We start from the raw sequence: 25785 nt of genomic DNA on the forward strand, positions 1-25785 counted from the left end.
ACACACAGGTTTTACACGCAACTTGCAAGGCTTAGCCTAGAGAGTGTCCGGCCTTACAACTGAGCCACGTCAAAGTTGGGCCCTGGGCAGCCACTGGCCAGTGGCCAATGCCCATGTGCAATGCCTCTTTGAAGTTTGAAAGCGGATCAGAGTCATGACCATTGACTCATAAGACATATGTATTGTATTATGTATATCTACTATTATGTATCCTTGATATACTGGAAAAAATGACATGTGATTCACAAATCAAGCTTGTCATTTGACAGCCATAAATTTTTCAAACTTGTCGTTCAACAGAAAGATTCTCTAGCTGCAGTGTGCACTTGTCATTTGACAGGTGAATTTTTCTAGAACCTTTTTTGACAGCCAAAATGGCCCTTGACAGGAAAAACAGGTGTCAATTTACCCTATGGGGCATCAGCTAACAGATGCGCCCTCAAACTAGGCATTTTCATTTCGATGTCATTAACCTGATGCGCAAGGGGCGTGATTTTGCACGACCCGTCTGTGGGTTTAGGGTTTTCGAAATTACTTCGCAGTCTGCTCTGTGAAATTGTCTTAGGTTGCTTAGGCATTTTTTACGTAATTCCAAGAGACCTCAAAACCCAAAAGCATCAAAACATGAGTACAAGTTTTCTGAAGGCGCCATCAACGCCTCACATGGGTGTTCCTGCTTCTTCACAGTCTCGTTTTCTTGGTTGTGGAAGAGTTCCTCTCTTCCTCCCTCGCAATGCTGCAACTGGGAGGTCTCTAAATGGTCGAAGGCATGGCTACCCAACCGTGGAAGCCTGCCTCCGAATAGATGCAGGTCATCTTTCCCACGCGTTGAGGAACTGCTCTGATTCTAAGCTTCTTAAAGCAGAGTTTTCCAGAAGAGTTTTGCAAAAACATCAAATTGTACAACCAGCTTGCAGTGTGCTGGAGGCCACAGAAGCGCCTTCGACTCAGGTAGCCCAGTCTTTCCTACCGTGGGATGCAGAAACTCCAGGTTTGAAGGGTCAGAAGAGGACTGACATCAAAAAGATCTTGATACTTGGAGCCGGACCCATTGTCATTGGCCAGGCTTGTGAATTCGATTACTCTGGAACGCAAGCCTGCAAGGCTCTAAAAGAGGAAGGGTATAAGGTGATTCTTATCAATTCAAATCCGGCGACAATAATGACTGATCCTGAGGTAGCTGATCGTACTTACATTACACCCATGACCCCGGAGCTTGTTGAGAAAATTTTGGAGAAAGAGAGGCCTGATGCTGTTTTACCAACCATGGGGGGCCAGACAGCCTTAAATCTTGCTGTTGCTTTGTCAGAGGCAGGAATGCTTGAGAAGTATGGAATTGAATTGATTGGAGCCAAGCTTGACACCATTAAGAAAGCTGAAGACCGGGATCTTTTCAAGCAAGCAATGAATCGAATCGGTGTCAAGTCACCACCATCTGGGATTGCAACCACGTTGGAGGAATGCTTTCAGATAGCAGAGTCCATTGGAGAGTACCCTCTTATCATACGGCCTGCATTTACACTTGGAGGAACAGGTGGAGGCATTGCATATAACAAAGAGGAATTCGAAGCCATTTGTAAGTCAGGCCTGGCTGCCAGTGTTTGCTCTCAGGTGCTGGTGGAAAAGTCTTTGCTAGGGTGGAAAGAGTATGAATTAGAAGTGATGAGGGACCTGGCAGACAATGTTGTGATAATATGCTCCATCGAAAATATCGATCCTATGGGGGTTCACACAGGAGATTCCATTACTGTTGCTCCTGCGCAAACCTTGACGGACAAGGAGTATCAGCGCCTTAGAGACCAAGCTGTGGCAATCATGAGAGAAATTGGAGTTGAATGTGGGGGTTCTAACGTGCAGTTTGCCATTAATCCTAAAGATGGTGAAGTCATGGTTATTGAAATGAATCCAAGAGTTTCTCGATCTTCAGCATTGGCATCCAAGGCAACTGGGTTTCCAATTGCAAAAATGGCAGCAAAGCTGTCGGTTGGATACACTCTCGATCTGATACCTAACGATATTACAAAGAAGACTCCGGCAAGTTTTGAACCATCGATTGATTATGTTGTCACAAAGGTAAGCGTCCCTTGACTTTTTACCCTCACTAGGGGGGTTATTGCCTCTGGTGTTTCTTCAGTTTTTCATGGTTTGGGCAATTGGCCTCGTATTTGCCTCTACGCGTCTTTTTATCAGTTTTCACACTTCCCTGGGGTTAGCACCATTTTGGGCGCTCAAAGGGGGGTCAAGTAATAGAATGTCAGCAAATCGAGAAATAGTCTTGGTCCTTCATTGTATATTTATGGACATTTTTGGGATTGCAGCTTTGTGGTGGTGGCCTTTGTACGTATACCCTTTTTTTTTTGGCAAGAAAAAGATTCTTCCATTAGTTGAAAAAACCTGCCCAATGGGCTACAAACTACTACATCAAAGGGTTGGGAGACTCTCCCAATAAAAACTAGAGATGTACAACGATGGCTAAATCAAGATATGGGAGGAGGAAACAACCACGTTGGTGGGTGGTGCTGCCTTGGTCGGCTAAGTCACAAGAAATCCTCGTAGCACTCCCGCATGCGGTCAAGTCAGTAAACCCAATTTTCCATGGCATTTTGGGGCAATACAGTTTATGGAATTTTATCAGTTTATTTATTCATTATGGCATTTTCAAGGTCATGGGGCTGTGGGGAGCACCGCTTGACCCAGCATGAGTTACCTATGTAAGGAGAAGAGGGGGCGCCCATTATCGGGAGAAGAAGTCACCAGACTTGCAGTGTCTTGACTCAGCAGTACTGGCAGGGAACCCACCAGCGATTTCAGCCTCCAGCACTTGGCGTTTTTGCATTTGCAGATCTGTCTTAGCGTTTTCAGTTTTCAGCATTTCCGAGCAGCAAATCAGGTCAGCGTTTTAAGATTTCAGCCTTCTGCACTTGCATATTCACCCTTTAGCCTCGTAGATCTCCGTTCCCGTAGCAGATCCCTCCATCTCATCAGATCAGCTAGCGTTTCCAGAATTCAGCCGCATTTTCAGATTTCAGCACTAGCGTTTTTTTGAAGCATCGTCGTCGAGTCGTCGTCACCGCCGTCCCCACCGACACAGCCTCAGATTAGCCTTCAGTTTTCAGCCAGACCAGCCCTAGCGTTTTTGCATTTCAGTCTGTCCTCGCCGTCGCCATCATAGTTGTAGACATCGTCGGCAAGTCCACAGCATCTAGACCATTGTACCAGATTTGTGCAATCTAAAGCAAATACCTCTCTAGTAATAGAGAGGGGGGACCCTTGGAGGGGGTTTGGGACCCCATCTTGTGTCGTATCTTCTCTCTCTCTCTCTCTCTCAGCATTTTCAGTCACAATAACATTCACTTTGTTTTGGTCATTGTGCTCACTCTCTCTCTAAGAACAGCGAAAGGCTCTTCCTTTCGTAAGTAAAAAGAACCCTTGAGTAAAGTTCTGAGCACTTATCTTGAGCTCTTGTTCCTCTTTTCAACCTCCCCTCGTTCCTCTTTTCACTCATTGAGAGCGGACCGTGCACTTAGCGGCCGGCCAATCCATGTGAGGTGGGAAAAAGCAACTTTGGTGTGAGTGCAAGGCCGCCAAGGGGTGCGCCCGCAGGGAAGAGTCGAGCTCGGGTAAGAGAAAAGCCATCTCAAACACCGATTGCAAGCTAAGAACCCAAGTACCTCAAGATCCAAGTACCCAAGATCTCAGTGTATGGTCGTCACTCGAAGTGGAATAGATACTCTGCATGAAGGTGATGAGAGTGGAGTTGGAGAAGAAGAAGTTTCTACACCAGGAGGATTGTTCCCCGATCCTCCCCCATCTCCATCTACGCCACGGGTTGCACCAAATTCTTTGGAGGCTTTGGTCAAGTCGATGATGGATATGATGCTACAACAGGCGCAATGCGCCGCCATGCAACCGAAGAAAGAAAGGTGAATATGGAGCTTGAGCGCGAACAAGCGCGCGAAGCTTATTGGATAGCGGCGGAAGAAAAGCGAGCGGCTATGGAGTTAGAGCGAGAGGCGTAGAGAGACCAATGCATGCAAGAGTTGGTCCTACAAGTACTCTCCTCGAAATTTGAGCCACTCAAGGACGTTGGTGATTCATCAAGTGGCACAAGTAGAGTTGTAGATTCCAACAACCCAGTCACTGAGAAGTTGACGGTCAATAAGTATGACGATAAGATGGATGCTAATGTTATTCATTCTTTGCTCTTCGTAGGTTTGTAGTAGTATTCATTTTTCGGTTTCATATTTAGCTTACCTGAGGACTTAAGAATGTGTTCCTTTAGAACTTGTTGTGTGAAATTTGATTTCTAGGATTAAGGTTTTTAAGATGTCTTATTCTTTTTTGCTTAAAGTTGAGTACTTATTTTAAGCCAAGTAAGTTGCGTCAACTTATTTTACGCATGCCTTTTCTAAAAACTTTTTTAAGTTAATAATGTTTTGTTTCATCTAGTTTTGTTTCGTAGCAAACAAAGTGATTTAGTTTGCTTGTTTGTTTGTTTTTGTTTTTGTTTTTTCTTTTCTTTTCTTGTGTCCCTTGCTTTTATAGTTTTATGAGTGCTTTTAGTCCCTCTTATAATTTGTGAGTTCAGACTATTCTGAACTTATGAAGGTATATATTCATTCTTGGTTGCATCAATTTAATGCTTATTTTGCGACAACTAAGAAAACAGGCAATAGCAAAGTTTTGACGGTAGCTATGTACCTTGCCGGTGATGCCATTAATTGGTATCAAGCGTGGCAAGAGGCGCAATTGGTCGCGCACCTCGAGGAAGCCGACGAAGGCGCACCCCTTTCTCTCAATTGGGCCGACTTCCAAGACAAGCTCAAGGCGCATTTCATGCTACCACTGTACCTAGCTCGGCTAAAAGAAGATTGGCGTAACCTTAAGCAAAATGGTTCACCAGTTATGTCTTTTTTTAACTGTGTTTTGCAGCTCGGCACCTGAGTCAACAAGGCGGTAGCGGTTGCTTTCGCACAGGAGATGAAACACAATAAGGGTAAGCTTAAGGAGAACAAGTCTTCTCACAGTACTACTCAGAAGTCTTAGAACACATCGAATGGTAAGAACGGTAAGACCAATGGTAAGCATGACAATTCTTCTAATCAATTTTCCTCTACTTTTAAAGAAAAGAACTCTCAAAATGAACCTAAGGGCAAAGCAAACTCCACTGCTAAACCTAATCTAATCCAAGATGAAAAAGATGCACAAGGAATTGTAGGAGGATATATAACTCCTGAAGAACAAATCATTTATGCGAAAGAAGGTCGATGTTTTCAGTGTCACATTAAGGGTCATGAAAAAGGCATGTCCTAAGTCAGCACCACCTAGAGAACCCAAAGCATCCATAGCTACCACAAGCACTTTAGTGAACCACAATGATTCTCCACATGTCTCTGATACACACATTGATGAATCTCTCTTTAAATGTTATGGTCATGTGAAGGGTCCGTCTTGTGATCTTATTTGATTCAGGCACTGTATGTTGTGGTTAGTGACTCTCTTGTAGAAGGAGCCCGCTTGGAGGTTAGCCCGAAAACTACTCTTGGGGTGTCTCACTGTCTGGCTTCGCTCCCGGTATGAACTCTCTCATTACACAAGAGTGCCTTGATGTGTTGGTCACTGGTTAGCAAGCTTCCTTCCGTAGAAGATTTGTTGTGTCTCCTCTCTCAGGATGTGATATAATTTTGGGCATTCGATGGTTTCGTGAACATAATCCTCTCATTGATTGGGCAGAAAATATGCTCACTCTAAAGAGCGAAGCGTAAATTATGACGAGCAGCACACGTGGCATTCATTTATGCCTCTCTAGTCACTCAGGACCTCAAGGCTCCAGAACGGTATTCAGGTTTGTTTACCAAGTATGAGCACCTCTTTTTGAAGGATGATCTTCCACCCCGTCTCCCTCCTGAGCGGCCGGAGGACCATCGCATAGAACTTATGGAGTGGGCACAGCGAGTTAGTAAGGCTCCCTACCGTTTGAACAAGTCTCAAGAAGAAGAGTTAGAGCGACAACTCATGAAGTTGGTGGCCAGACGATTCATACGTCCCAGTGTAAGTCCTTTTGTTGCTCCTATTTTGTTTGTCCGTAAGAAGGATTGTTGTAAGGTGCAGCGGAAGTGAATGTTGATCTTGCTCAAGATGAGTGCTCCGAACTGTGCTCCTAGTGGGGAAAATTCTTCCTCACCACCTCCATGCTCATCACCTTGCGCAAAGTCATAGTAACAGGGAATGGCCATTTTCAGGGTCTTCGTTTCCCATTCCCATCCCAATTTCCCGTTTCAGGTCTCCGTTCCGTGTTTCAAACATGAGTGTCCGAAAGAAGGAATGGCATTTCATGCATGTTGCCGTTCCTCGTTCCCCGTTCCGGGTAACTATGCGCAAAGTATCCATTCCGCTTCGGGAGATGACCATACACCGAGATCTTGGGTACTTAAGTTCTCGAGGAACTTGGGTGCTTGAGGTTCTTGAGTTCTTTAGCCTGCAATCGGTGTTTGAGAAGGCTTTTCTCTTACCCGAGCTCGACTCTTCCTTGCGGGTGCACCCCTTGGCGGCCTTGCGCTCACACCAAAGTTTCTTTTTCCCACCTCATGTCGATTGGCTGGCCGTTGAGTGCACGGTCCGCTCTCAATGAGTGAAAAGAGGATCAAGGGGAGGTTGGACAAGCCCTTCTTTCTTGGGTTACCTGTCACTCTTCAAAAACACGATTAGGAATCGACACGCCAAAGTGGACTTGGGTTACATGCGATTGCAACAAGCAAAAAAATTCTTGTGGTTCTTTCCTTGAGTGATACAGAACATTGCCAAAGCTCTGATACCAATGTAAGGTGCAGCGGAAGTGAATGTTGATCTTGCTCAAGATGAGTGCTCCGAACTGTGCTCAAGGGTTCCTTTTACTTACGGAAGGGAGAGTCTCCCGTTCCTTTAGTGAGAGAGTGCAATGATCACAAACAAAGTGAATGCTACTGTGAATGAAGGTGCTGAGAGAGAGAGAGAGAGAGAGAGAGAGAGAGAGAGAGAGAGGAAGAATACGACACCAGATGGTTCTCAAACCCTCCTCCAAGGGTCCCCCTCTCTATGGCGAGAGGTCTATGCTGTTGATTGCACAAATTTGGTACAATGGTCTAGATGCAATGGACTTGCCGACGATGTCCACGACGAGGACAGGCTGAAATTTGAAAACGCTAGGGCTGAACTGCTGAAATCTGCAAAACGCTAACTTTTTGCAGATCTGTGACACTGTGTTGGCAATTGCAACGACACGATGACGATCAACACAGATGCTGAAATCTGCGGACAGCGGGCTGAATCAAAAAACGCTAGCTAATTCGACGGTACGGTGAGTATCTGCTACGGGTAGGTGAGATCTGCGAGGTTGAGGGCTGAATCTGCGGTGTCTAAGTGCTGAAAATTGAAAACACTGATGTGCTGGGCTGATCTGACGCCGGAATCTGCAAACGCTAGAGTGAATCTGTAAACTGAAAATGCCAGGCTGATTTCTAGCAAAAACGCTAGGCTTGATCTGTAGCCAAAAACGCTATATGCTTCTGTAGGCTGAAAACGATAGGGTCTCATGCCGGTTTTGCTGAGAAGGTGCACTGCAAGTTGCTGGAGCCTCTTCTGCCATAAAGTGCTAGCGCTAGGTTTCTTTGATAGAGACTTAGCAAATTTTGCCCTACTCACTTTTCCAACAAAGTCACTTATTAAATAATAAGTGAAAATGAGTAAATTGGGAAAATGGGTTCTATGCACTGTAAAATGCTCATGATGGGTATTGAATCTCATGTTGATGATCATGCTCTATGCAACCAGAGCATATGCAACTAATCTAAGTGCTTGTACATGCACGGCCTGCTCACAGGCTCACAAGGTGTCAGAACACTTCCTAAGCTGACTTGAACCCTAGACCTGAGATAGCTTGTCCACATGCACATAGGATTTGATGTGTATGTGACATCCGCTCCTTTTCAAAGTGAGGTAATGGTACCGAGCTGTATGGCTTTCTTGTAGTCCGTCAACAACTGTGGGTAATCTCTGAAAAACTGTGCTGGCCTACTTTGATGGGTGGATTGTGCGATACTTGAACTTCGTGAAGGTCTGCAATGCTTGCTTCTTTGAGCCGCGTCGAAAGCGACAGTGTGATCTGTGATGGCTTCATGCTCCAACTTCGGCTATGGTCGTGTGTCTACCTTCTTCAAGAATCTCCCAGGAGGAAAATTCCTGAAACCATGTCCAACACAAAATCATAATCACACCCATTCCAGTAGAGTAACATGAAAAATACGATTCTTCCTAAAGAACTGTGTATGCAATGCAGATGAACAAAGTGGCGGAGTACCAAACCGTTCACCAAACACACGCAAAAAGTGGGATTGAAACTTGACTTTTTGACCTAAACCTATCAACTGTGGCAAATCACAACGGAAAGATGTGTAAGGTGTAGCGAAAGTGAATGTTGAACTTTGCTCAAGATGAGTGCTCCGAGCTGTGCTCAAGGTTCCTTTTACTTTCGGAAGGGAGAGCCTTCCGTTCCCTTAGTGAGAGAGTGCAAATGATCACAAAGTGGTAAACACTGTGAATGAAGGTGCTGAGACTGAGAGAGAGAGAGAAGAATACGACACCAGAATGTTGTCAAACCCTCCTCCAAGGGCCCCTCTCTCTATGGCGAGAGTGGTCTACTATTGATTGCACAAATCTCTACAGTGCAATGGACTTGCTAATGACGTTGACGACGATGAGGACGACTACTAGACTGGCTGAAATCTGGAAACGCTAATGGCTGAAATTTGCAAATCTTGTATCTGCTAAATTTTGACTCTATGTCGATGACGATGATGACGACGACATGCTGAAAATGCAGATGCTGAAATCTGCGTTTTCCGGGTTGAATCTGCAAACGTTGGCTGATTTGACCGTGTGGCGAGAATTTGTTGCGGGAAGGTGAGATCTGCGAGGTTCAGGACTTGTTCTGCAGGGTCTCTATGCTGAAAACTGAAAACGCTGATCTATCTGCTAGTTCTGTCGCGGAGAATTTGCAAAACGCTAGGTTGTCCTGCTGATCCAAAAAACGCTAGGGCTGATCTGGGGTCTGCTGCAAAAACGCTATGGCTTTTGCTGGGTCCTGCCCTGTCGTGAGGCTGTTTGCTAATGCAAAACGCTGGCTGATTTGCAATGCTGAAAAACGCTAGGTTGACTGCCGGGGAGTCTTGCTTGAGAAGGTGCACTGTTGGACACAGGTTCCTTGCTGCCTCTTTTGCCAGAAAGTGCTAGTGCTAGGTTTCTTATATACTTGCTTGTCAAATTGCCCTACCCAGTTACTCAACAAAGTCACTTATTAATAATAAGTGAAAAATGGCTAAAATAGAGAAAATAGGTCTATGCACTGTAAAAATGCTCCTGATGGGTTTTGATGGTAATCCGCTGTGTGCAACCAGAGGATATGCATCTACTCTAAGTGCCTGGACATGCACGGCTGCGAACAGACTCACAAAAGTGCCAGAACACTTCCTAAGCTAACTAAACTGAAATTGAATTGAACTTATGTCATGAAGTAGCTTGTCCACGTACACATAGGGTTAGATGTGCATGTGACATGTTGATGCTTGATGGACAATCTTGCTCGTGCTCTTTCTGAGACTGTGTCATGTTAAGGAACAGACATGTAAAAGCGATTGACAAAACGGACAATCGGTAAACAATGTGAATTCCTTGAATGCAAACTTTTTTTCTTTTTGAGAGCGATCCCATACATCCGTGCTTATCCGTGAGTGAGTCGTGTGCATCGTACAATATGGCATGCCTGTGAAAAGGGAACGCATAAAGACGGTGACCAAAATACAAGTAACCGTCACGAATGAAACACTCGAACAATGCGTGTTGACTAATCACGCGAACACACGATACTTCCTGATGGGGAAGAAAGGACTGAGAGTCTCCTTCTTCTGTTAAGCTTTGCCTGCACATTAGAAATGAGAAGGAAAGAATGAATACCTTCCTCACCACGAATGATAATGGGAGATTCACTTCTGTCATTTAGAGTTAGCGTATTGTTGGCCCAATCAATGAGAGGGTTATGCTCACGAAACCATCTAATGCCCAAAATCATATCACATCCAGAGAGAGGAGATATGAAAATTTTCCGACGAAAGACCACTTGCTGAACAGTGAGCAACACATCAAGGCACTCTCGTGTAATGAGAGTCCATATCGGGAGTGAAGCCTGACACCTCGAGAGGAGATGTCTTGCTAACCTCCAAGCGGGCTCCGTCTACAAGTGAGTCACCAATCACATCATGCATATTGTCAGAATCAAACAAGATCACAATGCGTTGACCATTCACATGACCATAACACTTCATGAGAGACTCATCAACGAGATGATCATGAGAAACTTGGGACACACTAGTGTTCTCATTTAGGGCATTTACAGAGGATGTGGGCTTTTTGGATTCTTTAGGTTCTCAGGATTCATTCTTAGGACATGTCTTCTTTATATGACCCCTGACGGGACATTGATAACATCGACCTTTTTTAGAATAAATGACTTGTTCTTCAGGCGTGATATATCCTCCTATAATTCCTTGTGCATCTTTTTCATCTGGCGTGAGCTTAGGTTTAGCAAGTGTGTTAGCTTTACCCTTAGATTCATTTTGAGAGTTCTTTTTAGAAGGATTAGAGGAAGATTGGCTAGAAGAGTTACTGTTCTTACCATTCTTTTACCGTTCGGTGGGTTGTGAGGAGTCTGAGAGGTATTGTGAGAAGACTTGTTCTCCTTGGGCTTTCCTTTGTTGTGCTTCATCTCTTGTGCAAGAGTATTCGCTACCCCCTTGTTGAGATCTACGAGGTCGAGGACTTCGACATCGAACTTGATATACTCGTCCAACTTGAAAATAAAAGCCTCTTTGCGCTTTGCATCCGATTTGCGTAATTGGGTGCCAAGTTGCAAAACACGGTTAGAAAAGAACATGGTTGGGGTACCATTTTGCTTGAGATTGCGCCAATATTCTTGTAACCGCTCTAGGTACTGAGGTGGCATGAACCGCGCCTTGAGCTTGTCTTGGAAGTCGGCCCAATTGAACGAAAGGGGCACGTCTTCCTCGGCTTCCTCTAGGTGCGCGGCCAACTGTGCCTCTTGCCACGCTTGATACCAATTAATGGCATCACCAGCAAGATACAGGGCTGTCGTCAAAACTTTGCTATTCCCGTCTTCTTAGTTAGCGCAAAATAAGCATTGAATTGATGCAACCAAGAAGGAGTAACATTAGCATCCATCTTACCGTCATACTTACTGAACGTCAACTTCTCAGTGACGGGGTTGTTGGAATCCGCTTTTCGACTTGTGCTACCTGATGATTCGCCCACGTCCTTGAGTGGCTCGGATTTGGAGGTGAGAATCTGTAGGACCAACTCTTGCATACGTTGGTCTCTCTGCGCCTCAAAAACTCCAAGGCCGCTCTCCTTTCTTCGGCCGCTATGCGTTGAGCTTCGCATGCTTGCTCACGCTCGAGCTCCATAGCTACCCTTCTTTCTTCGCGCTCGTGATCCAAGACTGCCTTTCTTTCTTCGGCCGCTAAGCGCGCTTGATCACGCCCGCCATCCAAGGTGACGCGTTGCACCTCTTGTTGTAGCATCATGTCCATCATTGACTTGACCAAAGCCCCCATAGGATTTGGTACAACGCGTGGCATAGATGGGGAAAAGGGAGGGTCGGAAAGAAATCCTCCTGGTGGGGAAAATTCTTCCTTACCACCTCCATGCTCATCACCTTCACGCAAAGTATCCTTTCCGCTTCGGGTGATGACCATACACTGAGATCTTGGGTACTTAAGTTCTCGAGGAACTTGGGTGCTTGAGGTTCTTGAGTTCTTTAGCCTGCAATCAGTGTTTGAGAAGGCTTTTCTCTTACCCGAGCTTGACTCTTTCTTGCGGGCGCACCCCCTTGGTGGCCTTGTGCTCACACCAAAGTTGCTTTTTCCCACCTCACGTTGATTGGCCGGCCGCTGAGTGCATGGTCCGCTCTCAATGAGTGAAAAGAGGATCAAGGGGAGGTTGGACAAGCCCTTCTTTCTTGGGTTACCTGTCACTCTTCAAAAACACGATTAGGAATCGACACGCCAAAGTGGACTTGGGTTACATGCGATTGCAACAAGCAAAAAAATTCTTGTGGTTCTTTCCTTGAGTGATACAGAACACTGCCAAAGCTCTGATACCAATGTAAGGTGCAGCGGAAGTGAATGTTGATCTTGCTCAAGATGAGTGCTCCGAACTGTGCTCAAGGGTTCCTTTTACTTACGGAAGGGAGAGCCTTCCGTTCCTTTAGTGAGAGAGTGCAATAATCACAAACAAAGTGAATGCTATTGCGAATGAAGGTGCAGAGAGAGAGAGAGAGAGAGAGAGAGAGAGAGAGAGAGAGAGGAATACGACACCAAACGATTCTCAAACCCTCCTCCAAGGGCCCCACTCTCTATGGTGTGAGTGGTCTATGCTATTGATTGCACAAATTTGGTACAATGGTCTAGATGCAATGGACTTGCCGATAATGTTGACGACAATGATGACCACGACGAGGACGGGCTGAAATCTGAAAATGCTAGGGCTGAACTGCTGAAATCTGCAAAACGTTGACTTTCTGCTGATATCTGACACTGTGTCGGCGAGGATGGCGATCGCTGATGACGCGGCGACGATGCGTTGAAAACGCAGATGCTGAAATCTGCGGACAGCAGGCTGAATCTGGAAACGCTGGCTGATTGGACGGTACGGCGAGGATTTACTGCGGATAGGTGAGATCTGTGAGGCTAAGGGCTGAATTTGCGGTGTCTAAGTGCTGAAAACTGAAAACGCTGATGTGCTGGGCTGATCTGATGCCGGAATCTGCAAACGCTAGGCTGAATCTTTAAACTGAAAACGCCAGGCTGATTTGTAGCAAAAACGCTAGGCTTGATCTGTAGCCAAAAACGCTATCTGCTTCTGTAGGTTGAAAACGATAGGGTCTCTTGCCAGTCTTGTTGAGCAGATGCATTGCAAGTTGCTGGAACTTCTTCTGCCATAGAGTGCTAGCGCTAGGTTTCTTTTATAGAGTCTTAGCAAATTTGCCATACTCACTTTTCCAACAAAGTCACTTATTAAATAATAAGTGAAAAATGAGTAAATTGGGAAAATGGGTTCTATGCATTGTAAAATGCTCATGATGGGTATTGAATGTCATGCTAATGATCATGCTGTGTGCAATGAGAGGATATGCAACTAATCTAAGTGCCTGGGCATGCACGGCCTGCTCATAGGCTCACAAGGTGCCAGAACACTTCCTAAGCTGACCTGAACCCTAGACCTGAGATAGCTTGTCCACATGCACATAGGGTTAGATGTGCACGTGACATCCGCTTCTTTTCAAAGTGAGGTTCTGGTACCGAGCTGTATGGCTTCCTTGTAGTGTGCGAACAACTTTGGGTAATCTTTGAAAAACTTTGCGCAGGCCCACTTTGATGCGTGGGTCGTGCGATACTTGAACTTCATGAAGGTCTGCAATGCTTGCTTCTATGGGCCGCGTCGAAAGCGACGGTGTGATTTGTGACGGCTTCAATGCTCCAACTTCGACTATGGTCGTGCGTCTACCTTCTTTAAGAATCTCCGAGGAGGAAAATTCTTGAAACCATGTCCAACACAAAATCATAATCATACCCATTCCAAGTAGAGTAACGGGAAAAATACGATTCTCCCTAAAGAATTGTGCATGCAATGCAGATGAACAAAGTGGCAGAGTACCAAACCATTCACCGAACACACGCAAAAATTGGGATCGAAACTTGACTTTTTGACCTAAACCTATGAACTGTGGCAAAACACAACGGAAATGCTGATGCTTGATGGACAATCTTGCTCGTGCTCTTTCTGAGACTGTGTCATGCCAAGGAAGAGACATGTAAAAGCAATTAACGAAACGGACAATCGGCAAACAATGTGAATTGCTTGAATGCAAACTTTTTTTCTTTGCGAGAGTGATCTGCATACATCCGTGCTCATCCGTGAGTGAGTCATGTGCATCGTACAATATGGCATGCCTGTGAAAAGGGAACACATAAAGACGGTGACCAAAATATAAGAAACCGTCACATATGAAACACTCGAACAATGCGTGCTGACTAATCATGCGAACACACAAAACTTCCTGAATGGGTTCCTTGGACCTCGGCTCGAGAGCCAAGATCGGTCTTTCGTGATCGATTGTATCTGCAATGAGGTTAGCTTCACTAGAAAAATCATCATTCAAACCATCATCCTTGTAAACAATCACATCTCTATCATGCAAAACATCTATGTCGTGGTTCGAAGCAGAAAGGACTCAGAGAGTCTTCTTCTCCTCTTTCTTTTCAAGCTTCGCCTGCACTTTATAAATGAGAGGGAAAGAATGAATACCTTCCTCACCACGAATGATAATGGGAGAGTCACTGTTGGCATTTAGAGCTAGCGTATTGCTGGACCAATCAATGAGAGGGTTATGCTCACGATGCCATATAATGCCCAAAATCATATCACATCCAGAAAGAGGAGATACGACAAATTTCCGATGAAAGACCGCTTGCTGAACAATGAATAACACATCAAGGCACTTGTGTAATGAGTGTGTCTAAATCGGGAGCGAAGCCCGACACCTTGAGAGGATATGTCTTGCTAACCTCCAAGCGGGCTCTATCTACAAGAGTCACCAATCACATCATGCATTCTGTCAGAATCAAACAAGATCACAATGCGTTGACCGTTCACATGACCATAACACTTCATGAGAGACTCATCAACGGACTCATCAATGAAACTTGGGACACACTAGTGTTCTCATTTAGGGCATTAACAGAGGATGTGGGCTCTGTGTGCAGCGGAAGTGAATATTGAACTTTGCTCAATATGATGCTCCGAACTGTGCTCAAGGCCCCACTCTCTATGGCGAGAGCGGTGTACTATTGATTGCACAAATCTCTACAATGCTTTGGACTTGCCGACGATGTCGACGACGACGAGACGGGCTGAAATCTGAAAACGCTAATGGCTGAAATCTGCAAATCTTGTATCTGCTGAATTCTGACTCTATGTCGATGACAATGCCGATGGTGACGACGCGCTGAAAACGCAGTCAGCATCTGCGTTTTCTGGGCTGAAACTGCAAATAGCGCTGGATTTGATCGGTCGGTGAGGATCTGCTGCGGGAAGGTGAGATCTGTGAGGTTTGGGGGTTCGTTTGCGGAGTCTTGATGCTGAAAACTGAAAACGCTGATGCTTGTATCGGTTCTGTTGCGAAAGATCTGTAAAACGCTAGGCCTCTTGCTGATCAAAAACGCTAAGGCTAATTTGGTGCCAATCTGCAAAAATGCTATTCTGGGTTGTCCTGCTACTGCCGGTTGTCCTGCAAATGCAAAACGCTAGGCTTCTTGATCTGTTTGCTGTTGCCAAGCTACTGCAATGCAAAAACGCTGGCTTGGTTCTTGATGGAAAAACGCTAGGTCTACTGTGTTGCAAAACGTAGGTATTGCGGGGGGGGGGGGATCTTGCTGAGAAGGTGCCTGTTGAACCTTGGTTCCTGCTGCCTCTACTGCCCATAAGTGCTAGCGCTATGTTTAGTTATATACATGCTTGGCTAATTTGCCCTACCCAGTTCCCAACAAAAGTCACTTAAAAATAATAAGTGAAAAATGTCAAAAATAGGAAAAATAGGTCTATGCACTCTAAAAGTGCTCCTGATCTGATGGAAATCTGATGATCATGCTGTGTGCAACCAAAGGATATGCATCTACTTAAGTGTCTGGACATGCACGGTCTGCGAACAGACTCACAAAAGTGCCAGATCACTTCCTAATCTAGGCTGACTGAACTGAACTGAACCCATGTCATGAAGTAGCTTGTCCACGTACACATAGGGCTAGATGTGCACGTGACACTGTGGATTCTCTAGGTTTGTTGGATTCATTCTTAGGACATGTCTTCTTGTCACGTGCACATCTAACCCTATGTGTACGTGGACAAGCTACTTCATGAAAAGGGTTCATTTCAGTTAGCTTAGGAAGTGTTCTGGCACTTTTGTGAGTCTTCGCAGACCGTGCATGTCAAGGCACTTAGAGTAGATGCATATCCTCTGGTTGCACACATCATGATCATTAGATTACCATCGGAACCCATCAGGAGCATTTTTACAGTGCACAAACCTATTTTCCCTATTTTAGCGATTTTTCACTTATTATTATTGACTTTGTGGGGAAATTGGGTAGGGCAACTTGACCAAGCATGTAAATAAGAAAACCTAGCGCTAGCACTTTCTGGCAGAAGAGGCAGCAGGGACCAAGTGTCCAACAGAGCACATTCTCAACAAGACTCCCCGGCAAGACAGCTAGGGTTTTCTTCATTAGATCAAGCCTAGCGTTTTGCTACAAGATTCAGCCCCGGCGTTTTGCAGTTGCAGATCAGCCTTAGCGTTAGCAGGTCCCAGCATTCAGCCTAGCAATTTTGCAGCTACAACCCTAGCGTTTTTGGATCAACAAGACAGCCTAGCATTTTGCAAATTCCCGAGAATAAACCCAAGTAAAAAGCCTTCAAACTCAAAAGCATCTAGTCCAAAAGCAAAGCCAAAAAGCTGCCAGCGTAAATCACGGAAATCCGTACAGTCCTGCCACGTGAGCACTGTCAGCGTAAAAAGCGGAAATCCGTACAGTTCTGCCACGTCAGCAGTCTACGGAATTTTTGAAAAACCGTACAATCTGCCACGTCAGTAGCTGCTCCGCCAGCCTTTTCTGTGTGTGTGTGGGTCCTGCTTTATTTTAATCCTTTATGTCACTTGGGGCCCCAATCGGACGGGGTCCCCATAAGTTGGTAGGACTTCTTCTTCTGTTACTTGTTCTTCTTAGGGTTTAGGCCCCTCTGTTGACATCTGCAAGTTGGCTTCATTCTACAGGGCTTTGACACGTCATCAGTTTGTTACATCTCCCCTTCTTGAAAGACAACATATTTGCAAAACAACTCAAGTTAGCTCAAAAATTTTTGAGGGACAATCAATTTGCTCTTTTTTGTTAAGGAGTTAGCTTCTCCTTTCGGCTCTTTTGATCAAGGAGTTGGCTTCTCCTTTCGTCCAGATCGGAACTCTTGATATTCTGGCGTAGTAAAATTAGCCATCACACCTAGACCGCACTGATCTTCCACGGGTGTCTTGATGCACTAAAATTACATCCCCAGGCAATCTCATCCAATTAGGAATATTCAGTGGCTGGCACATCATAATGCAACACAAATGCTCACATATGCATGTTACAAGACATAGAAACATAAAGTCGTCGATGAACACTCCTCCCGCATAACCTAACACGGTCCCGGCCGGGAGATATTCAACGACTCCCTCATCACTCCTCTCGCATAACCTAAAAAGGTCCGGGTCGGGTGATACAACCAAACACCCCCCAGTCCGCAGCTTGCGTCTTTTGGAGGTGCTGAGAGTAACCACTGCTCAAACTTCTTAATACTCCTCCCGCATAACCATCTAGGTCTGGGCCGGGAGTCACAACAACAATTATTTTACATCCAGGTCTGGGCGGGCATCGGCCTGCGTCGTTCCTAGGTTCAAACAATACCAAAACAGTATTTCTCACTTCTCCACCCGGGAGAAAAATCATCAATCAATGAAACGAGTATTAAAACCAGAGTCAAACATCTCAAATCGGCACTAAAATAGGATCAAAACAGATACCATCCATTTCAAATAAATTCCAACAGGATCACCAAACAAGTTCTCAAACAGATTTCAAACTTAGAAAGCAATCTCGACATCAGTCGAGCTCGAAAAGTCGAATGGCTTTCCATCCTGAGACCTGCACTCAAAATTAGGGCTAGGTTCATTCCATAAGGTTGTAGCCGAGCATAGGATGGTCCATCGACTCTTAGACAGACAATGTTTTCTTTGGCGGGTGGTAGTCCCAAGATAGCAATCGCACTGTACCTCCAAGGTCACTTGCTCGTGAAGAGACATCTACCAAAAGATGTCGAGAAATTTCAAGTTATAATCTGCTAGGGATTCCATGGCAAGCATTTTAGGATACCCCACTCAACCAGAAGTTGGACTCCAAAGGAAGATGTCAGGAATCATATAACTTCAGGCAAAAATTTTCTTGAAAGCTTGTTAAGTCCTTGGAAGTGTGCGGCTTGGTAGCTATAGACATCAACATATGCATGGCACTGCTTTTGAGAAAAAAAAAAAAGTTAGTTGAAACAAATCTTGGATTCTTCTCTTGCAAGTGATCTTTTTGGCTCATGTGCTTACATGGTGGACGCCATTGTTAATGCAAGGACAAGCACTCACCATGTTAGGTGCAGCGGAATGAATGTTGTATTTTCTCAAGATTAGTGATCTTTATTGGTCAAGGTTCCTTTCAGTTCTTCGGGAAGGAGAGAGCCTTCCGACTTATGGAGAGTGCTATGATCACGAACAAAGTGAGTGGATATTGTGCATGCAAGTGAATGAGACTGAGAGAAGGAGAGAGAAGAGATACGACACCCGAGAGGTTGCAAAACCCTCCTCCGAAGGCCCCACTCTCGTCGGGGAGAGTGGTCTACTTTGATTGCACGAAGGTGTAGAATGCGAATGCAATGGACTAATGCAATGGGACTATGCTGATGACGACGACGACGACTTGATGGCTGAATCTGTGATCTTCTTTGGCTGAACTTGTGGACTGTCTTCGGGCTAAAAATGACTGGTTTTCTTGCTGTGGTTATGGCTGAAAATGATGGATCTTGTGGGGGTTCCTGCTAATGGTAAAACGCTGAACTGTGGGACTTCTTTGGCTGCGTTTTTAGGTCAGTCTCTCATGCTGAAAAACGCTGGACAGCAGGCCTCTTTGATGCTGAAAACCGTTGGTATGGCAGAGATCCCAATGATGATCAAAACGCTGAAGCTTGCTGGCAAAAACGCTGGCTATATGCATCCAAAAAACGCTGATATGCTGGGGATCCTAGCGTTAGTGAAAGGTTGCAGAAACGTTGTGTTTGCTGGGGACAAAAACGCTAAGGCTGAGGTGGTTTGGTCGTGGGAAAACACCGAGGATGGGGTTGATCTGCAAGGGGATTATCGCCAGAAGGTGGAAGCTTCAAGACGATGGATCTGCTGCTAGAGAAGGAAACGCCAAGGGGATGGTGAGAGGTATGGCGAGGGTCTACTACTGTGGGGGGGGGGGTGTGGGTTTACTGCTGAGAAGTTGCCTGTTGAGGGGGAAGCTCCTACTGCCTCTTCTGCTAGAAAGTGCTAACTTGGGTTTGCTTATATATTAACTTGGCAAAATTGCCCTACCTACTTTTGTTGGAAAGTCACTTAAAAATAATAAGTGAAAATCCCAATAAATAGGAAAATAGGCTAAATGCACTGGAAAATTCCCCTAAATGATGCTAATGGATTCTGATGGGAATTTCGATGATCATTTTGTGTGCAACCGGAGGATATGCATCTATGCTAAGTGACTGGGCATGCACGGTCTACGAATAGACTCACAAAAGTGCCAAATCACTGCTAATCTAAACTGACGAACTGACTGAACCGTGTTGTGGTGTAGCTTGTCCACGGACACATAGGGTTGGGATGTGTCACGTCACACGTGACATCCCCTCCTTTTCAAAGTGAGGTACTGGTACCGAACTGTATGTCGTCGAGGGAGATCTCCAACAACATCCGGAATCCTGGAAGGGACTCTTCGCCGGCCCACTCTTATGTGTGGGTCGAACGGTACTTGAACTTCATAAAGGTCTGCAACGCTTGCTTCTTTGGGCCGTGCCGAAAGCGACTCAAAGTCCTCTGTGGCTCCGTCGATGCTTCAACTTCGTCTAGAGACCTGCTTCTTTTGTCTTCAAGAATCTCCATGGCTGAAAATTCCTGAAACCATATCCAACACAAAACCATGAACATACCCATTCCATGTAAAGTGAAGGAAAAAAATCTTGTCTTCCCTAAAAACTGTGTATGCAATGTAGATGAACATAGAGATGGAGTGACAACCTGTTCATCGAACACATGCAAACAATGTAATTGAATATTTCCTGTTTGATCGAAATCAATCAACTGTGGCAAATCACAATGGAAATGCCCATTGTAACAGACTTGGACACTCCAAGTCAAGAATCAACCGGGACAGCACCAAATAATAACTTCAAAACAATTCACAGATCACATTAGATTTGCATTGGCCCGGCGGAGTTCCGTGCCTAGAGATATTGGCCCCAAAGACTGGCGCCCCTTTCGGTATTTCTTTTTATATTAATCAATCATCAAAGTACAAGAGAGCGGTTAGGGTTTCACTCTCAGACTCTGCGTCCAGATGCTCTGAGAAGTGAAGCCCTCACCACTTATTTAAAGATACAAGGGATGCCCAAAAGTAGAGCCCCAAAAGCTTTTAAAATAAAAAGCATCAGTTCTCTCTCTCTCTTAGAGAGTCTTTTTCTCTTTTTTTATAAAAAAAAGCAAAATTCGCGTCGCTCTTCATTTTCCAAAAAAATAAAAATAAAAATTTAATAGCCTCCGTGATTTTCAGAAATTAGGGTTTTTGGCAGAAATTAGGGTTTGCAGGAATTTTAGGGTTTCTGGCAGAAATTAGGGTTTCTACTGTCCGCCACGTCATCACTTTGTGACATACCCCCCTCTTGAAAGCATTGTAATTGACCGCGATTACGCCTGCAAAACCGACAAAAGCCATAAACCGTCTTAGCAGACACTGACTGTTAGTACCTACGGACTAGGAATACACATCTAGCACATGTACAAAATCGATAGTCACATCACACGACATCACCAGACATCACAGGACATCACATGACATTCAACATTCATTCGGATCTTAGACCATGATTTATCGGCAATGTAGCTAGCAATCACATCTAGGTCCAATCGGGACCTCATAGATGTCCGATTGACTAACCCCTATTGCAACCATGTCTATTCGAGATCAATCAGACCAAAATGCTGCAGTCATTTCGTCTATCAGTTCCTGCACTCACAAGAAGTCAAGAACAAATCAGTATCATAATCAGGAATTCCATTTCATAAAGTCATCCAGCAGAATACTGTCAGCTCTCAGTATCCCTGAAGCTCAAAGAGACATCAGTGACTTTAGTATCAAAATCAAGGCATCACTCCGCTCCCCTCTTGTGCATCCCACTGCACCAGATCTTCGGCCAAGCTGAATTCTGGGTTCCGTTTGGAGTAGATTATGCTAAACCAAAACATCGAGGTAAAGTTTCACAATCCGAGGAGTATCTGCTAGGTCCTCCTCCTCCATCCACTTCGCATCAAATGTAGGAAAGTTCTTGAACTTAGCCAAGAACCCGCCTTCGGACTTTACCTTTCTTCGTATCGTTATGTGCCAAAATCTGTTCAGGAACAAGGACTTCCTCGTTTTCTTCCACTTCGGGTTGCTCATCAGGCTCCCCATCATCAGGCACATCACCCTTAACAGGGTTCAAGAGACTCACATGCAATGCATTATGAATCCTCCAAGTATCTGGCAGTTTCAATCGGAAGGAGACATCATTTATCTTGTCAGTGATCAGGAAAGGTCCGTAGTATCGCATACTAAGCTTTGGAAAAAGCCTCTCCTTTCCCTTTTTCTTTCGTAGGCGTGCCTTCTCAAAAGTAAGAGCACCCAATCATCCTCCTTCAGTTTCCAGTCGCGACAATGGCGATCCGCTGCCTTTTTCTGTCGTTCTTGAGACTCTTGCAAAGTCTCGCGAACCTTGGCAAAAGCCGTATCCAAATCTCGCGAATATTCATCCGCTTCAAATTTCTAATCTTTCGTGCTCAGGGAGGATGGAACCTTCGCAGCACTTTCAACAATCTCACATGGCGTCTTCCCCGTCGAAGAGTGTATCGTGTTATTGTAGGCAAATTCCACCAAAGGTAAGTTCTTTTCCCATGGAGTCTTTTGATCCGAGATACAAGACTTCAATAAATCTAAAATCACTGATTTGGCACTCTCAAATTGCCCGTCAGTCTGCAAGTGGAACGATGACGAGAACTACAACTGCGTGCCAATGTTCTCCCAAATTGCCTTCCAAAACCAACTCATAAATCTGGGGTCTCTGTCGGAGAGAATCGTCTCAGACGTGCCATGTAATCGGAAAATCATCGTGATCATTCTGTGTTCTCGGGAGATTAAAAAAAAAAAATGAAATCCATTTCAATATTTTCCCAGGGGCGGGTGGGTATGGGTAAAGGCTGTAACAATCCCTGTGCCTTATGCCTGTCAAACTTGACCTTCTGGCATACCAAGCAACTGCGCACAAACTCTTCCACATCCTTCTTGAGTCTCCGCCAAAAGAAATATCTCTCTACCCTTTTCATGGTGGTAGCAATGCCGCGATGACCCGTAAAAGGTGGACAGTGGCATTCAGTCATAACCTTTTTCCCTCAACGGCTGTGTAACGCAGAACATAGTCTTTTTCATGAAGTAGCCTTCTCGAAGGGAGTATCCAGCTACTGTCTCCCCATCCCGTATCCGTGTAAAAATATATGCAAAATCTGTATCTGTGGCATACTGATTGACCATATCCTCGAAGCTCCTATGATGTATCGCGAAAACAGCCAGAACCAACGGTTTCCGAGACAAAGCATCTGCCACCAGATTCTTCTGTCCCTGCACATGGACAATCTGGAAGTGGAACTGTGACAAGATGTTCGCCCACCGCATCTGCTTTTCCGAAAGCTGCTTCTGTGACAAGAAGTAGCGCAAGCTCTGATGGTCTGTAAAGACAGTAAAATCCGCTCCGAGTAGGTAATGCCGCCACTGAGTAAGAGCATGGATAACCGCCAAAAGCTCTTTCTCATAGATCTGTGCTGTCATCTCAGGCCTAGAGAACAAACGGCTCTCGTAAGCTATGACATGGCCTTCTTGTATCAATAGCGCACCCAGACTACGACCACAAGCATCACAATACACTTCAAATGACTTCTGCAAGTCCAACAAAGTCAAAACAGGTCTCGTAGTCAATTTCTCTTTCAATGTCCGAAAGGCAGTCACCTCTGTGGGTCCCCACGAAAAAGGTACTCCTTTCTGTGTCAAGGTATGCAAAGTGGAAGCAACCTCTGCAAACTTTCGTATGAACCGCCTGTAGTACGAACACAGTCCCAAGAAGCTTCTAACTTCATGGACATTCCTCAAATCGGGCCAATCACGGATAGTCTCTATCTTGGCCGGGTCCATTTGCACTCTTGCTGCTGACACAATGTGTCCCAAAAAGTGTATCTCCGGTAGGAAAAATTCACTTTTCTTTGCATTAATCACTAGTGTGTGATCTCGTAATGCCTGAAAGACTTGAAGCAGATGATCTTTGTGTTCTGCCTCATTCTTGGAGAAAACAATGATGTCGTCAAAGAAAGTGTCAACAAATAGCTTGTACTCTCGAAAAATCCTGTCCATCATCCGGTTAAATGTCGTAGGAGCATTGGTTAAGCCAAAAGGCATCACCAAAAACTCAAATAACCCAAAAGTCGTCCGAAAAGCTGTCATGTAGACATCTCCTGGCGCTATCCTGATCTGATGATATCCACTCTTCAAGTCAATCCTGCTAAAGCATGAGGATCCCTGTAACCTGTCAAGTATATCATCGGTCCTGTTCTTGATGGTGATTTTGTTGAGAGCACTATAATCGATGCACATTCTCCAAGATCCGTCTTTCTTCAAAACCAACAACATTGGAGAGCAATACGGTGAAGTACTAGGCTGGACAAGACCCTTTTCCAAGAGGTCGTTCACTGGGTTCATAATCTTTTCATTCTGTACTTGGCTCACACGATAAGGTGACCAATTCGGTGGCGTGCTTCCAGATATTAGATCAATGGTATGATCTTCAGGCCCTCTCAAAAGCAATCGGCATGAGCGTGGAGAAAAAAAAATCTTGGCGTTCTTTTCTTCAGGTCAAAACATATTCAACCTTTATTCATCGTTCAGTTCTCCCAAAAGAATGAGTAAGAAAACTGAAGTTCATCAAGTACAATCTCTAAGCCCTTCATTTATCAAAGTTGCTTTCTCGGCCCGGTAGTCAACCACGGCGTAGTTCTTGTGGTACCAAGGGATCCTGAGTAGAACGTCACTCGCGTGCCCTGAACACCCCTGTCATTGCAAACAAAGTTTGCCAATGCTCGGTGTAATGGCAACATCCCATCCGGGTGCCAGTCGAACTACCTCCGCCTGTGGCGTCAGTCTGTCAGGCGTAGTTCCAAATCGAGCCGCCAATTCCAAGTGAAATGAAGTTGGCCTTGGCTCTTCAAAAGAGCTTCCTGATCCTTCATTTTGCCCCAAAAGCGGCAAAGTTTGTACTTTCATTCATTTGATTCGATGCAAGTCCCACGCCATGTGGTACCAGTTCAGCTTTTCCATCTGCCTTTTCTGCCACATTCCTCAGCTGCTCTCGAACTCTCAAACCTGTCGTCGTCTTTATCATTCTGTTCTTTCTGTGCCTTTTTAGGGCACTTCGCGGAGATATGTCCATGTTCCCCGTATCCAAAGCACTTCCCCTCTCTGATGAAGCGAGCTCTCTCCTCAGGAGTAAGCTTGGGTCGTGCATCCTTCTTCTCTGGGTCGCTCTTTTTCTTTCTACTTTCATTCCCAGAAGTCTGTTCGGCTCGTTGTGTCATGGCCTCATTTGTGGGGTAGGTCAGATTGCCAGAGTGAATGGCAAAGCCCCGCTTCGCATGACTCATCAACTCTTGAATAGAAGTTGTCTTCTGTTCCAAGCACTGATCTCGGATCTCTGTAAGTAGACCCAAGGTAATCCGCTCAATCTGTTCTCTGAATGAGATCTTCTTGAATGAAGGGGCGGGTAGAAAAGAGCTCCAGAATCTTTCACAATAAGCATTGTTTGTATCTTTCTTTGGTCATCCGAAGATGGTTCCAAGCAGCTCGTATATCTCGTTCATATTCTTGCGTCAACCAAGAAGAAATAAAAAGCTTCTTAAATTTCAGCCATTTAACTGGCGCAGTCTTGTTTAAAAGAAGCGTGGACCACCAAGTACGAGCATTCCTCTTAGAGTAAGAGGCAGCTCTCCGAAGTGCTCTGAATAGCGTCCTCCCGCGAAAGCGATGTCAAACTGTTGTATAAAAGACAAAGCCTTCGAAGCATCTGAGTATCCTGAAAAGTATCAAACTTGATCGAGTGGCCATCTTCCTTAAACTCTTGGACTTTCTTGCTTTTATCTTCGAGAAAGTCATACTGGTTGGCTTTGTAAAAATTCTTCTTGTTCGTATAAAACCTTCCGTCATCGGAATTTGAGCTGTCTGTAGACAAGTCCTCAGTAGAACTGTCAGTCTCTGGGCGAGTACATGCCTTCTTTGCCTTTTTCTTGCCCTTTCCGAAGCTTTGTTTCTTGTTTCGCTTTTTTTACCTTTCCTGTCTTCTTCGCTCGAATCCGAGGAGCTAGAAGAACTATAAGAAGAAGAAGAAGAAGAACTGGGTACTCCTTCAAATCGAACACGCTTCTTCTGTTTCTTTGCCTTGTCAAAAATCGACTGACGACCCAAATAACCTGGAAAGTCAGTGCTTTTCTTCTGCTTTTTGCCGTGCTTTGTTTTTGGCTTTTTTGTGCGCGTCAAAAAGCTGAGCAATCCGTGCATCAACCACGTTCTCCAGTTCCTTCTCCGTATATTTTCTTGGAGGCAGAAGGTTTCTTGAGAGCGGGTTTCGGGAGTGGTGTTGTGGTTCTCTGCCACTCCATCTGTACCTCTTCCAAAGAGGTCTGCTTCATATATTTTGCCATCTTTGGGTCCTTGGCAAAATTGA

At 45.0% G+C, this 25785-nt stretch overlaps 1 protein-coding gene across 1 annotated transcript in view; it reads left to right on the plus strand.

Annotated features, from left to right (window-relative positions):
- The first annotated feature begins 405 nt into the window (after positions 1–405).
- The window catches only part of CARB (carbamoyl phosphate synthetase B), an 80412-nt gene continuing 55032 nt past the window's right edge, over positions 406–25785 (plus strand). The window contains exon 1 of the mRNA XM_086511166.1: positions 406–2073. Coding sequence (XP_086367292.1) covers positions 625–2073 — 1449 coding nt within the window. The 5' untranslated portion in view covers positions 406–624. The remainder of the gene's footprint in view (positions 2074–25785) is intronic.

This window comes from Adiantum capillus-veneris, chromosome 4 (genome assembly GCF_014529385.1).
Source record: "Adiantum capillus-veneris isolate H3 chromosome 4, ASM1452938v2, whole genome shotgun sequence".
NCBI classification, from domain to species: domain Eukaryota; kingdom Viridiplantae; phylum Streptophyta; class Polypodiopsida; order Polypodiales; family Pteridaceae; genus Adiantum; species Adiantum capillus-veneris.